The sequence below is a fragment of the Spermophilus citellus genome (assembly GCF_964194105.1).
Source record: "Spermophilus citellus genome assembly, chromosome: 4".
NCBI lineage: Eukaryota > Metazoa > Chordata > Mammalia > Rodentia > Sciuridae > Spermophilus > Spermophilus citellus.
Window position 1 is genome coordinate 115,976,483 of NC_138185.1, and position 15,198 is coordinate 115,991,680.

Sequence of the window (15,198 nt, forward strand, 5' to 3'; positions counted from 1 at the left end):
TACTCAGCCATAGTCATAACCATATGGTACAACATGTATAAACTTTGAAAACATTATGCCAAATAAAAGAAGCCAGTCACAAAAGATCATATATTGTTTTGTTCCATTTATATGAAATGTCCAGAATAAGCAAATCCAGTGCCTGAAGGGAGAGGGTGATGGGGAGTGTTTGCTAATGGTAGGCTTTTGGGGGGTCAGGCTGGTGGTGAAAAATTGGTGCCATGGTTGCACAATTCTGTGAACCTGAACACCACTGAATTATATGCTTTAAAAGAGTGAATTTGGGGGCTGGGAGTGTAGCTCAGTGGTAGAGCACTTGCCTAGCATGCATGAGGCCCTGGGTTCAATCCCCCTACTGCAAAAAAAAAAAAAAAAAAAAGGATGATTTGTATGTTATGTGAATTATGTCTCAATAAAGCTATCAAAACCAACCAACCAACCAACCCCAAGGTTAGAAAGACCTGGATGTGTTAGGTCAGAAGCAAGCAGGATTGATGTGTAATCCCCAGACAATGTTGATGCTCTTTAATCCAAACACATCATTTAAAAAAGCAAAACAAACAAAAAAACTCAATGGCTCAGGAGGTTGAGGCAGGAGAATTGCAAGTTCAAAGCCAGCCTTAGCAACTTAAAGTGGCCCTAAGCCACCTAGCAAGACCCTGTCTCAAAATAATAAATTAATTAAAAGGGCAAGGGATGTGGCTCAGTGGTTTAAGTGTCCCTGGATTCAATCCCTGGTACCAAAACAAAACAAACAACAACAAAATCCCAAACCAAAAATGTTGCAGCTTAAGAGAGAGCTTTATGATAAAAATCACAAGGGCTGGGGCTGGGGCTCAGAGGTATAGTGCTTGCCTAGCTTATGTAAGGCACTGGGTTCGATCCCCAGCACCATGTAAAAATAAGTAAATAAATAGTAAACAACAAAGGTATTGTGAACATCTGACTTTAAAAAAAAAAAAATCACAAGGCCTTGGGTTTGATCCTAGCACCACCAAAAAGAAATCAAACTATTCTGCAGAAATATATGTGCTCAAAGATATGTCAATAAGGATTTTTATTGTATTTTACAATTTTAAAATTGGGAATAACTGAAATATCATAAAGGTATTGGTTGTATACTTATGTTACATGCATAAAATGAGATATTGTGTTGCGTATGCAAGGTGAAATAGATCAGTATGTGCTAATGAAACAAGTTGCTTATAAAACAGTATGTTTTGGATTTTTGTAATGGTAACATTTGTAGAAAAAATACAGGGAAACACATGAGACTGTTAACAGTGGTTACCTATGGGGTTAAAATACAGAATACTGTCAATTTCTAATTTTTTTTAATAAGTGATGTAATGCTTGCCTCTTTCATAAGCATAAATGTTTAATTGCAAAGACTGATGTAAAGAGTTGCATTTGTGTTCTGTTCCATAATATTTAGTGACTGATTCCCCGATTCCTCTGTACATAGGAGAAAAATCAGACTAGACTAACAAAACTGTAGTTGCAGCGGGTTTGGAGGTTGAGTGTATTTATCATTCCTTTAATTTTTCCCCCCTCTCTTTTTTTTTTTCCCTTTAATTTTAATTTCAGATTCCGTTGCAGACACTCTGGATGGAGAACACCATTAAACTTCTGGATTTGGTAGAAGTTAACAATTTAGTCCTTGCTGGTACCAACTTTTGATTATAAATTTTTTTTCATTTATAATGTATTTGAAAATGTGTCTGTTTTTAGCACAGTTCACATTTATTGAAAGTAAGGATTTTTATAGTTTGTTTCAGTTCAATAATGATAATACTTTATATCTCCTTATGTTTTATTCTTTGCAGTGTCCATTCACATGCATTTTTTTTTAAGAGAGTGAGGAGCAAGAGAGAGAGAGAGAGAGAGAGAGAGGGAGAGAGAGAGAGAGAGGGAGGAGAGAGAGAGAGAGAGAACTTTAAATTTTATTTCTTAGTTTTCGGCAGACACAATATCTTTGTTTGTATGTGGTGCTGAGGATCGAACCCCGGCCGCGCATATGCTAGACGGGCACGCTACCGCTTGAGCCACATCCCCAGCCCCCACATGCATTTTTTCATCACAAGAACCTGGGAAGTAGAGCAGTGTTCCTTTCCCATTTTAAGCTTTGTGATTTCCTAAATTAAGGTCTTCCAGGGCTGCAAAATTACTTGATTAATTTCATTCTGATGAATATCATAATGAAAATATCTGGGCAGCTCAGTGAGAATCTAGGCCAGGGTGTAGCATTTCACACCACAGATCTATTCTTAAGCCCATCAGTGTCCTCAATGGTCTAGTCTAAAGGTAGTTGGAGTTCTCCAGGAATCTAAGAATGGGGACTGGTTTGGGTGGGGATGGAAGGGCCAGGGTAAATCCTAAGGATCCTGTATTTCTCCCCTGGTGGGTAGTTATTCCCCCAAAATTACATCATAGAACTTTTAGGTGATCACTAGGAGACTGAGTAAATAACTTGGAGCTTCTTATGGGTACGGGAAGTTTTTCTTTGGGTTTCTGTGATGTACACAGAACACTGTATTTATATTACAAAGCCAGTGCATCAGGAAATGTGTCCTCTCCAATATTAGTACTGCCTCCCAAGGTAGTTTTTTATTTTTAAGAAGTACCAAAAAGTTATATAATTATTTTTTCCTCTCTGTGTCTCATATCCCCCCCCACTTTCTTTAGATGCAAAACTAACAAGACAGACTCTTACTCCAGGATCAATAATATACCACAAACAGTCAAAAATATTGCTAGTTTATTGCAAGGTATGTTTTCCATTGGTTTCAAATTACCATATTTGTTTTACTGAATTTATGTTTGTATTATTTATCATCTTAGTTAGGATTTCACTTAACTGCCTACCAATCATATTGGACAGTCTAATTTTCTTAATAGTAAAATCTCTAGCATAAATTTTTCAAAGCAGTGAAGATTGCCAAGACATTCTCAATGAAGAATATTCCATAATGATTGCTTTCTTTTTTTCTCTGATACTGGGTTGAATCCAGGGCCACTCTACTAGCTCTCTTTATTTTTATTTTTAAATTCAATTAATTAATTAATTTGGTGCTGGGGATTGAACCCAGGGCACTTTTTATTTTTATTTTTTATTTTGAGGCAGGGTCTTGCTAAGTTGTTTAGGTCCTTGCTGAGTTGCTAAGGCTGTCCTAGAACTTGGGATCCTCCTGCCTTAGTGTCCCTACCTGTTGTTGGGATTTACAGGCTTGTGCCACCATGCCCAACTAGAACCATTATTTTATAAGACAATGGTGTGTTCCACTGAAAAGCATTCCATATTTTTTGTCAAATGGTATTTATGTAAGATGTTACACACTCAAGAAAGGGGCATTAACAAATGTCAGATGAATGGATAAAAATAATGTGATACACATACACTCACACAGATGGAGTTTTATTCAGCCATAAAGAAGAATAAAAGTATGTCCTTTATGGAAAATTGGATGTATCATAAGCAAAGTAAGCTAGACTCAAAAAGTCAAGGGTCATATGTTTTCTCTAGAAAAGAAGAAAAGGGAAGCTAGAAAGAAAAAGAAAAAAAGGGAATATCATGAAAATAAAGGGAAATCAGTTTGGTACAGAAAGGAGACTTGGGGGAGTTGGAAAGGGAGATACTGGGGATTTAAATTGATCAAATTATGTCATGTGCATGTATAGACATGCCTCAATGAAACCCACTATTCTGTATAATTATTATGCACCAATAAAAAATAATAAAAAAGAAGGGATGCTTCAAATATGTGCTAGATTGATGTAACCCACCCAAACTATAGATACAGAAGTCTTCCATCAACCTGTCTTCATCTCTCTTAACCTTCTCCTAAAACAGGAGAATATGACTTGCTTATTGGGAATATGTCTTGCTGTCCTTGACCCAGTTATGTATATATTGTTTCATTATTATAGTTTGCTCTCACAGAAGAAACAGGCTCTCAGAACATGGGAATTTGAGTCTCACCAGTTGTGTTACCTTGGGAAAAAAAAAAAACAAACTCACCTTCTGAGGGCATCAGTTTCTACTCCTAAAATGGGATTTGCATTTTTATTTTTGGTAATGGGCATTGACCTCAGGGGCATTTTACCAGTGAGTTATATCCCCAGTCACCACCCCCCTTTTTTTTTTTTTAGCACAAAAGAGTAGGATTTATTCAGGTAAGCAGAAAAGAGCTCCAACAGAGCAAGAGAGGACCCAATAAGTGTTGCCCCCGACTAAGTTGCATAGTCCCTTGCTAAATTGCTGAGGCAATATAACATGTTTTTACTTTATTCCCTGTGTGTTGAAATAGGTTTATACAGGTCTGTAAGTTCTCTCTCCTTGGTAATAAACTTTTGAAGTAAACTGATTATATATGTTACTTAGTATTGTGTTATTTACAGCTGTATATTCAGTAGATATTTTTGGTTTGTTTCCATTATAAAAGATGTTATAATCTAAAATTTACTTAGTTTTCCAGTCTTGCCACCACTTGCCTAGTCACTGCTTACCCTTTGCACTTTAGGATGGCTGGATTGGTGTTCGATCGGTGATGCTTAAGAAAACATTAACAGCAACTGATTTCTACAATGGATATTTGCACCCCTGGTACCAGAAAAATTCCCAAGTTCAACCAAACCATTGCAAATTTAAGACACTCAGACTTCCAACAAAGAAGAAGCCGGAAAACAAGTTGTTGCTATGCAACAGTGCACTAAGTAATTAGGAAGAAGATGGACAAGAACCTATTGCATATTTGTAATTTATTAAAAGGCTTATTTACAAGGAATTATTTTGACTTTCAGAGATTATTATAAAAAAAGATGGATTGCCTCACTTTCCACATTTTTTGTGTAATAATAGTTAAAAGCAGCTTTTTCTACTTTAATAACAAAAGAAGTTTAAATAAATTTTGTATTTATAATGTCAGACTCTGGGAGATACATCTTTCCCCATGAGCAAGGGCAACTGACTGGTATGTATATATTCTGAAGAGAGGTTCTTTTAAAATAGTGCATTTACTGAATTTTTAAAATTGTGTGTCCCTGCACACTATATTTCTGGGAATTTTTAATCTACATTTCTAAGCTTCATTAGGTATCAAAAATTAGCTCTTTAATTTCCACTTCCAGCTAGGGCTCATCAAGTAGCAAACCTAGATAATATTTAATAACCTCTGTCCTGTTGATTTGTACTATAAATTCACTTTTGTGTGTGTGTGGTACTAGGGATTGAACTCATGGCCTTATGCATGCTAGGCAAGCAATCTCACACGGATCTACATCCCAACCCTTTTTTATTTTGAGGCAGGGTCTTGATAAAGTCTCCCTGGCTGACCTCAAACTTTTAGTTCTCCTGTGTTAGCCTCCCAGGTAGCCAGATTACAGACATGCACTCCCATGCCTGGCTAAATTCACATTTTAAATCAGTGTTTTCTTGAAGTAGGAAGATGCTAACATTTTTCAACTGATTTGCAATAAAGATTACTGAGCATCTATTCTGCAAACCCATTTTCTGTCTCCAGGAAAGGCACGCACTTGCAAAGGAGATACAGGTACAGTAGCCCCTATTGGGTTTTTACTTGAGACTTCACATATCAGTTTTTTTCTGCTTAAATTCTATCAGCTAAAGTTTTTCTTCATTCACTGATTAACTTATTCATTCAGTAGAGTTTGTTGATAGGTTGATCATATGATTGGTCATCTAAATTAGAACACTTTCATGAGTGGAAGGAAGCACTTATAATAATTACACCAGCACAACAGACATAAGCCAGGACCCTCCCAGGCAAACTGGGTGGTGACATTCTATTAACTGAACATTTAAAGTATAACTAACTAGTCTCTATATTATTTGGAAACTTAAATCCATTGGGGGCACAAACATGTAAGTGTATGTAAAACAGTTATAAATGCCATGGTGAAGATATAATAGAAGCACTGCGTGTCCTCAGGGAAGTCAATGGAAGCTTTCCAGGGGAGATAAACTGAGGTTCACTGTGCAGCATGATGCCTGGAAGGGTATCCTAGCATGTGCAGAGACTTATCTTAAAGGGGGCTTTATTAATATGAGGCTTTGGCTGGTTGTGGAAGCATGATTGTCTTTTATTATCATTCTTAAAATCATACATCTCTTACACATTTTCTTGCATGTATGAGCCAGTTATATACTTATGTATAAAAGCTGGCTGGGGAGAAACTAACATGGATCATTTTGGAGGGAAAACAAATGGCAAGTTAAACACAAAACAGCACATTGTTTTGAAAAATTTCAAGAATTGATATGAATGGAATATAGTGATATAGATATATAGACTGGAAAGCAAGCTGAGGCCAAATAAGGAGGGCTTTGAATACCAAGGTCCCATATTTGGTACCTTGTCGTGTATGTGATAGATTAATTTGGGAGTGACATATCCAGATTTATATTTTGGATTAACTTTGGTAGCAGTGTGAGAGATTGAGGGCGAAACCTGGGCAAGAGGATCTGAATCACAACAGCAGTTGTAAGCATGGGTGGAAATTTAAAAAAGATTTTTCCTGTGGAAGTCAGTGAACTTTATTGTGTCTTTATGGAGATTGGGCTCTGCCACTTATTAACCCTTGTCATTTGTCGGTGGTACATACCTGTAATCCCAGTGGTACACTCCCAGTGACCGGGGAAACTGAGACAGGAGGATTGCAAGTTCAAGTCCAACCTCAGCAACTTAAAAAACAATGAGAGACTATATGAAAAAAATATGGTGTCTCTCAGTTAATATGTATTGGGCACTTATTCCCCGCAGGGACTATGCTTGTATTAGAGAGTTCGTAGAGAATGAAGATCGGTGTCCTCTGGGAGCTCCTGGGTGTGTTTTTCTGCAAGGAGATGTGCTACCTAACTTTCTGTCACTATGACAAAATACCTAAAATAAATAATTTATAAGGAGGAAAGATTTGTTTCATGGTTTCAGAGGTTTCAATTAATAGTCAGTTGATCCATTGTTTTTGGTCCTGTGGCAGCACAGCCATCATGATGGGAGTGTGTGGTAGAGGAAACTTCACCTCATGGAGGCTATGAAGTAGAGAGAGGAAGAGAAACAGGGTGGAATACCAATACCCCCTCCAAGGGCATGCTCTCAGTGACTTCCTCCAAGTAAGCTCCACCTCCTCAAGGTTCTTTCTGCCATCGCCCAGTAGTGCCATAGGCTGGGGACCAAGCCTTCATTGCATGGGCCTTTGAAGGACATTTCCAAATCCAAATTATAGTAGAGTGCCTACTCAGACACTGGCCACAGGGAGTGGGGAAACCACTGAAGGCACAGCTCATTGCCAGAGCTATGACCCAGGAAAGACTGGACTCCATTTGTAACACCTAAGGAATTTACTGCCTCTCTCATTCCCCCACTCTAGAGGTGCAAGGGGAGCACCTGTAAAATGCTAGAAAGAATCACAAAGAAAATCCCTCCAACCTTCCTTTGGTGAAGCAAGAATCTTTTTTTTTTTAAATTTTTATTTATTTTTAGTTGTAGTTCGACACAATACCTTTATTTTATTTACTTATTTTTATGTGGTGCTGAAGATCGAACCCAGGGCCTCCCATGTGCTTGGCGAGTACTCTACTGCTGCGCCACAACCCCAGCCCCGAAGCCAAGAATCTTGAAGTATGCATTTTAACTATTGGTTGCAAAGAATGTTTCTTAATACATCTTTAAGACCGGGCAGAGTGGGGTTACATTTATTACAACAGTAAGCAACTGCTATAACTGCAAGGAGGCAAAGACTAGAAAGCCATTAGGAGTAGGGCAGCAGTGGAGTTGGCCCCTACCCCTCTGTTCCCCATAGTTCCCCTGATGGCATGTGTGTTCTCTGCTTAGGGTTCTGATCTCTTACTACCTACTGATTAAGGTTCACCATCTGCCACTGCATGCTCTGGGCAGAGCCTATCTGATTGTTTTGTCAATTACCATTACCCTTGCTTCAAAGAACCTTTTGTACCATACCACTTCTAGTTCTTCATCTATTCAAGTCAAGGCTCACCTCCACAGACCACTAATTTCACACTGCATAAAAAATAGCCCATTATGGAGGAGGGAGCTGTGGAAGTTGATCATCATGAGTGGCATGTTGTAAGACTTAAAGCTAAATGAAATACTTTTTTCATACATTTGAAATCTTGAGGTGAGATCCATCATACAAAATGCAGTTTCTCATTCAGGGACCCTCAAGCCCCTCTTGAGACTCTGGGATAAACACCAGGTATAGAAACACTCTTAGGGTCTGGGGAAGTAGCCTATTGGTGGAGTGCTTGCCTACTGTGTGTGAAGCCCTGAGTTCAATCCCCAATACCACAGAAAAGAAAGAAACAAACAATGTACATCCCAAGTAGGCCTCAGGAAACCATATGATTTATTCTTTGTTCAGGCCCTAAAGAAACCACAACCCAATGTGATTGAGCAGGATTTCTCATTTGAGTCACCTGGAGCAGCTCCTTGAGCTCCACTCCAGATCTTAAATCCAAATTTCTGAATATCAGACTGCATTTTCTCACACCAAATAATCTTTATGTTAAAACAGCAATAGTCTTTTTTTTTTTTTGTGGTGCCTAGGAATTAAACCAGGGCCTTGTGCATGTGAGGTGAGCACTCTACCAACTGAGCTATATCTCCAGCTGCAACAGTAATAGTTTTAACTAGCTTGAGAAGTGCACATGGATTTGTCACACGTTAACCCCTAGGTTCAGAGTCCTCCTAGGAAGGTAGAACATAGCCTATTCTAATCTCTGGTTCAAAGGATAGATTTACAAACACATTGCCTCCTTACACAAGATGCTTCTATTTTGGTTCTTGTTATGAAAAAAAAAAAAAAAAAACATGCTTTGCATCAGACTCCAAACTGAATTCAGTTGCTCGGTACTAGTTGAATGACTTAGGACAATTAAATTTTTAAAACTGTGATTTCTCAGTTTAAAAATTTGGTTAAGTACAACCAGAGAAATGAAAAATTGTGCTCCATTTGTGTACACTGAATCAAAATGCATTCTGCTATCATGTATAACTAATTAGATAAAAAAAAAAGAAAGTAGAAAAAAAATATGAGCTTGGGAATAGGAGGATCACTTTAGCCCATGAATTCAAGCCAACCTATGTAGCATAGCAAGATCCATCTCAATAAATAAATATATAAGAAAAAATACGGAAAGGTAGCAGAATACAACAATTACTAATAGGGTATTATGTAAAATTGTGGATGTGTAACCGACATGATTCTGCAATCTGCATTTGGGGTAAAATTGGGAGTTCATAACCCACTTCAATCTAATGTATGAAATATGATATGTCAAGAGCTTTGTAATGTTGTGAACAACCAATAAAAAAAAATGGAAACATCCCATGTTCATGGATTGAAAGACTTAATTTGGTTAAGATGTGACTACCACCCAAAGCAATCTACAGATTTAATGTAATTCCTATAAAAATAACAAATTTTTTTTTGCAGAAATAAAAGTCCATCCTAGAATTCATGTGAAATCTCATGGGATCCAGAATAGCCCAAACAATCCTAAAAAAAAAAAAAAATACGGTTAAGAACTGCCTTGCAGAATAGGGATGTATATGGAAGATACCCAGGGAAGTGCCTGGAACATAGTAGGCACTCAAATGATAGCTTTTGTCATCACTTTGTACAGTTAATATGTGTCAACTCAACTAGGCCACAGAGTGTGTAACATTCTGAGCACGTATGAGGGTGTTTCTGGATGAGATTAATATTTGAATGGGTAAACTGGAGTAAAGCAAATTGTCTACCTATTGTGGGTGAGCCTCATCCAGTCGGCTGAAGACAAAAAGGCTAAGAGGGAATTCCTCTTCTCTGACATCCTTCAAATTGAAATATCAGCTTTTTTTCCTGCCTTTGGACTTGAGCTAGCTGAAATATTCACTCTTGCTGGGATGGGAGCCTACCAACCTTCAATTTCCAGCATGTTTACTTCAGAGTTTGGGATCTGTCAGCCTCCATAATCACATGATCCAATTCTTTATACTCTGTCTTGTTTTTCTCAAGATCCCTGACTAAATGCATTAGCACAGTCTAGGCCTGTATAATCTCTTTTTTGGGGGCCTGAACAATATTTTCTCCTCTGGGTGGCAGCAACTGCTTGGGGATGCCTATAGGGAGGAAAAGCACTTTAGAGCGGACAAGAATCTAGTATCCAAAATTTAATCTTCAAGATGATGAAACGGGGGTCCTACAACAGTTAGCTAGTGACAATGTCAGAATTTGAAATCTGAAGACTATAGAAGATTTTGTTTTAAAAAGGACTCTTCATGTGGTTCAGGAAATAAAAACATTTCTGAGCAAAAAATGAGTACTTGAGAATAATTGCGAGGGCAATGGACGTAGCTCAGTGTTAGAAAGTTTGCTCAAAGCCCCGAGTTTCATGCCTACTATCACCAAGGTGGGGGGTTATCCTTTAATATCACTCTCCTAAATTTAAGAACCTAATATCTTGGAGTTGGAAGGGATTTAGAGATAATTTACTCCAACTTTTTAAGAGAAGCAAAACAAATCTTTGTCCAAGGATATAACTCAGGTTTTTTTTTTTTTTTTTTTTTTTTTTTTATTTATTTTCTAGTTTTCGGCGGACACAACTTCTTTGTTGGTATGTGGTGCTGAGGATCGAACCCGGGCCGCACGCACGCCAGGCGAGCGCGCTACCGCTTGAGCCACATCCCCAGCCCAACTCAGGTTTCTTAAATCCCAGAGGGCAACTAATAAATTGTTAATTACAAATAACTGAATATAATTTCTGTTTGATAAGGTCTCTAGGTTGCAAGCTATAGAATAGCCAAGCAGCATGCTTCTCAGGCAGTTCCAGAATATCCACTCCATGCTAGTCCTAGCACCCAGTGCAGCATACATCTGACACAGAATTGATCTGGCAATGAGGAAACAGCATTCATTTTCAATCTGGGGACTCAACATAATTTGGTATGTAACACTGCAGTCAGTTGTACCCTGGGAAACTTTAAAATAATGGTATTCTAAGAATTGGTATTAGACTGAAAAATCAAGTGTTGTGTTTCTCTGTCACTTTGTACACACCTTGGTTTTCTGGGGGCAAAAGAGGAGTATTCACTTTAATGGGTCCAATGGAGGGAGGCATTCTAGGTGGAGGGAAGAGTTTTATCAGAAGTCCAGAGGCTTGATCTGAGGTTGTGGTGGATTGAAAATTTAAAAATATTTAAAAAAAAAAAGAAAAGTCCAAAGGCCTAAGGCATCAGGAGGTGTTGGGAGCCCTTCAAGTAGTTGATATGGCTAAAGCACACTGGGCTCACAGCCAGCCAAGTAGAGACCCAGACCTGCTTAAGTCTATGTACCTGGGATATCAGCTTGAATGCAGTGGGGAGCTACTGAAGGATTCAGAGCAGCAGAGTCACAAATAGAGTTGCTTTTAATTATTTTGATCACACAAATACTATAAAAATATGTTTTTATATAAACTCAAATACTAAATCTCTAGTCAAAGCTCTTCTTTCCACTCTCTCCATCCCCAGTTCCTCCTTAAGGGTGAACACTATACTGTTTGGTGTATATCTTTCCCAAAAGTTATAAAAATTCATTCACATATGTATATTCATGTATAGAAAGATATCTAGGATTGCTTTGTTGATGTGTTTTTAAAATGTTATCCTGTCACAAGATCAATTAGAAGGGACAGAACATGGATTTGGGCAATTCTGAGAGCCAACTGGCCATTTATTTACTTTGTTTGGTGTTCACAGCATATTTTCTGAACATTCCAGTCTTTCAGTGAGATTCTCACAAGAATAGGTGCTATGGGAACCATCTGGCAGACTCCAGCTGACAGCTGCAAATTCTTAGGGCTCTGTATACCAGGTCCACCTGCTCTGTGGCCTGCCTGGGTCCACAATTTGCTGCCTGCAGTTGTGCATTACAAGACAGCTGGAATTCACAGGCATTAAATGTTCCTTGATGAAGTTAGAGAATGGACAATGTGCTGCCATGTGTTATGCAACAACTGAGGATACAAACAAGACTATGTGGTCCTTTTCTAAGGAAAACAATCAAACATTCCCATTTTTACACTGTGATAAAAGGAGATATGTAACAAAACAAAAAAAACAGGTCCACAGAGGTTTTTTTAAAGTATCAATAGTCAATTTAAAAATTATTATTAAAGTGGTAGAGCACTTGCCTAGCATGTGTGAGGCCTTGGGTTTGATTCTCAGCACCACAAATAAATAAAGGTCCATCAACAACTAAAAAAATTTTTTTTAATTATTATTACTACACTAACAAGGACTTTTAACATGTATAGGTATGTCCATAGCTTAGGTCTTCTTACTGCTATTATTAAAGTGAGGGTTAGGGATGTGGAATTTAAGAAATACAGTTTTAAGAATAGATGTGGACAGATTCATTTACCACTCATTAATTCAATATACACTTAATATCTATTATTTATGGACCAGATCTTCTAAGGCACTGAATCACTTTGTTCCCTTTGCTCTGGATTTATACTCCCACAGCATCTGCCCATAAGAGTTTTACAACCAGTGGCCATTCATTAAACTATTACAAAATTGTGAGAGAAGCCCCCCAACGTTAAATTCGTCTGGGGGAACATACCTCATACACCTACATGATGCTTATAATAAAAGATCTCTTCTGTGACTAACTTGCACCTCCAAAAGAGTTAATTGAGAGGAAAAAATAGTGTGTGTGTGTGTGTGTGTGTGTGTGTGTGTGTGTGAGAGAGAGAGAGGGGGGGGGGAGGGAGGGAGGGAGGGGAGGGAGAGAGATAATGCTTTTGGGATTTGTCCAGATTCTACACTGGTATCCGAGGCTCCTGAACCAAAGGGCAGAAGTCCCAACTAGAGGTGCAGTTTCCAATGGGATCTACCATGACCTAAATCTCATCAACAGTTGCCAGAGAAAGGGCAAAGTCCACAGGCCTTTCAACAGGGTATAAGCTTTCACTAAAACAAATCAGAGAGGCACTTTCAACAAGATCTTGTTGCAGGATCCCTAAGAAACTTCAAACAAGGAGATTTACATGTTATTCAACCTTATCATATTATTTCAAACTGAACCTGCAAATATTTTACTGAAATAAAGGAATCGTGGCGCCTGCAATATCTTGCTTAAGAATAATGATTACAATATTAATATTAATTACAATGTTAATATTAGTATTAATATTTTCAATATCTGAAGGAAGAGGATGTATGTCTGAGGCCAAGCCTAGGCTGAAGGAACGGGAAGCTGGGTGGGAGTATGTTTCCAGAAATCCCAAAAGACACAGCACACGGGAGGGGGAGGCTTTGAGAGAAAACTGTGGAGGGTGTCTCTGGTTGTGCCAAGACACAAGGAGCATACAAAGCCCTGAACCCAAAGGGGTTTCCTTAAAGCTTTCCACGACGGAGAAGCCGCCCGCGAACTTGAAGCCAAGCGCCCCTTTCTTCCATTACCATAATTTCCTCCTGAATGCCACGTCAGACAGATGACCTAGGGCTGACCCAGTGACAGCTCGGACCTTGTCCTGCGCCCGTCGCCCCCGCTGGGACTAATGTCCGCCCCCACAACCGCCAGCATCCCTGATGGCGCCAGGTGTCTCCCTGCCCAGTCTCCAGCCCGCGCCGTCGCCATAGTGACCGCCGGAGCCACGCAGCCCCGCCCCTTCCTCGCGACGTGGCCCCGCCCTCCTCCGAACCCGGAAGCTGGAGGCTCGCTCCCGCTGAGCACACGGTTCCGGAGGAGGGAGCGCCGCGGCCCGGGCTTGCTCGGCCGCGCGCCCCGCCCCTCGGAGGCCGGGCTCCAGCGCTCCCCCGCTCCCCCGCCAGCTGTGTCTGCGGGTCCTCCGGGCTCTGACTGCGGGTCTCAGCCGCCTCTATCTACTCGGATAAAGGAGCAAAGAGCCGCCTGGAGCTGGAAGCAAAGGGACGTGGGGGTGGCCACGGCAGGTGAGGGGTCGGTGAGGCTATGGAAATCGGGAATGTAGGTGTGTGATGTGTGTGGGGTTGTAGATGGGTGTGTATGGAGCATGCGCGGCTGCCTCGGCCGGGTGTGACTTTGTGTGTAGCCCCCGAGTGGGCCGGTTCATGTGACCATGCACGTGATTGCATACGTGTGTGTGTGTGTGTGTGTGTGTGTGTGTCTCAGTGTTTTTATGTCTGAGGCCAAGTCTGAGTTCATGGGTGGTGGTCGGTGTGCCTATGACCCTCCCTACCTTTGTGTGGCTGTCACTGGTGGGACTGATGAGGACTGTTTGGAGCCTCTTCGTGGGGGTTGGGGGAAGACAGAAGGCTTTATCAGGTCATCCTCCTGCATATTCATCCTGGGACCGTGAGGACATAGCCCAAAAACATTTTATTTCAGTAATTTTTTTTTTTTTTTTTTTTTTTTTTTTTTTTTTTTTTGTACCAGGGATTGAGCTCAAGGGCACTCCACACTGAGCTACACCAGCAGCCCTTCTTATTTTTTTACTTTGAGACAGATCTCGTTAAGTTGTCAGGCTGGCCTCGAACTTGGCGATCCTTCTGCCTCAACCTCAGGAGTAGCTGGGATCACAGGCGGGAGCCACCGCAACTGGCTATTTCAGTAAACGTTTAAGAAACGTTTGAGTAGAGGCCAGTCGTTTTGGGGATTGTACCTCAGCCCGAAAGTGATAGGCCAGGTATGTGGTTTATGAATGGGGGATGAGGAAAGTGGCAGGTCCAGTGTCGCACTTTTCCTCTTCTTTTCTTGGGAAGTTATAAATTAGAAGCTTATGCTTCTTTTTTTGTTTCCATTTGTAGTGGTCCAGCGTCTGTTGGCACAAAGATTCAACAGACTAAGTAGTAACCTAGTAGCTGTGTTCAATTTTCCAAAAGTTTTTGCACTGATAGCTCAAGAAGTGTGGCAGAAGGGATATTGGGTGGGCAGCTTTTCCTGCTGTGAGATTTATAGATAATGGAATAGATTTTTGAAGAAAAGAGGTATAAAGAGGTATACATCTCCCTTGAAGAAATCTTAAAAAAAAAGAAAAAGAAAAAAGATAGCTATACATTAGTATGGTAAGGAATGAAGACCTGAATTTATTTTATTTTTTAAAATATTTATTTTTTAGTTGTATTTGGACACAATACCTTTATTTATTCATTTTTATGTGGTGCTGAGGATGGAACCCAGGGTCCCACACTTGCTAGGCAAGCACTCTACCAC

General features: G+C 39.8%; 2 protein-coding genes across 3 annotated transcripts in view; both read left to right on the top strand.

The window, feature by feature from the left end:
• Window positions 1–9,305, top strand: part of MTFMT (mitochondrial methionyl-tRNA formyltransferase) — a 30,482-nt gene extending 21,177 nt beyond the window's left edge. The window contains exons 7-9 of the mRNA XM_081288715.1: window positions 1,588–1,666; window positions 2,686–2,768; window positions 4,521–9,305. Of these exons, the coding sequence (XP_081144841.1) occupies window positions 1,588–1,666; window positions 2,686–2,768; window positions 4,521–4,721 (363 nt within the window). The 3' untranslated portion in view covers window positions 4,722–9,305. The remainder of the gene's footprint in view (window positions 1–1,587; window positions 1,667–2,685; window positions 2,769–4,520) is intronic.
• A 4,393-nt stretch (window positions 9,306–13,698) lies between these two features.
• The window catches only part of SPG21 (SPG21 abhydrolase domain containing, maspardin), a 28,390-nt gene continuing 26,890 nt past the window's right edge, over window positions 13,699–15,198 (top strand). Inside the window, exon 1 of one of the 2 annotated variants that reach the window (XM_081293623.1) lies at window positions 13,699–13,958. The gene's annotated coding sequence lies outside the window, so the exon portion shown is untranslated. The remainder of the gene's footprint in view (window positions 13,959–15,198) is intronic. The other variant, XM_081293622.1, reaches the window with a different exon arrangement.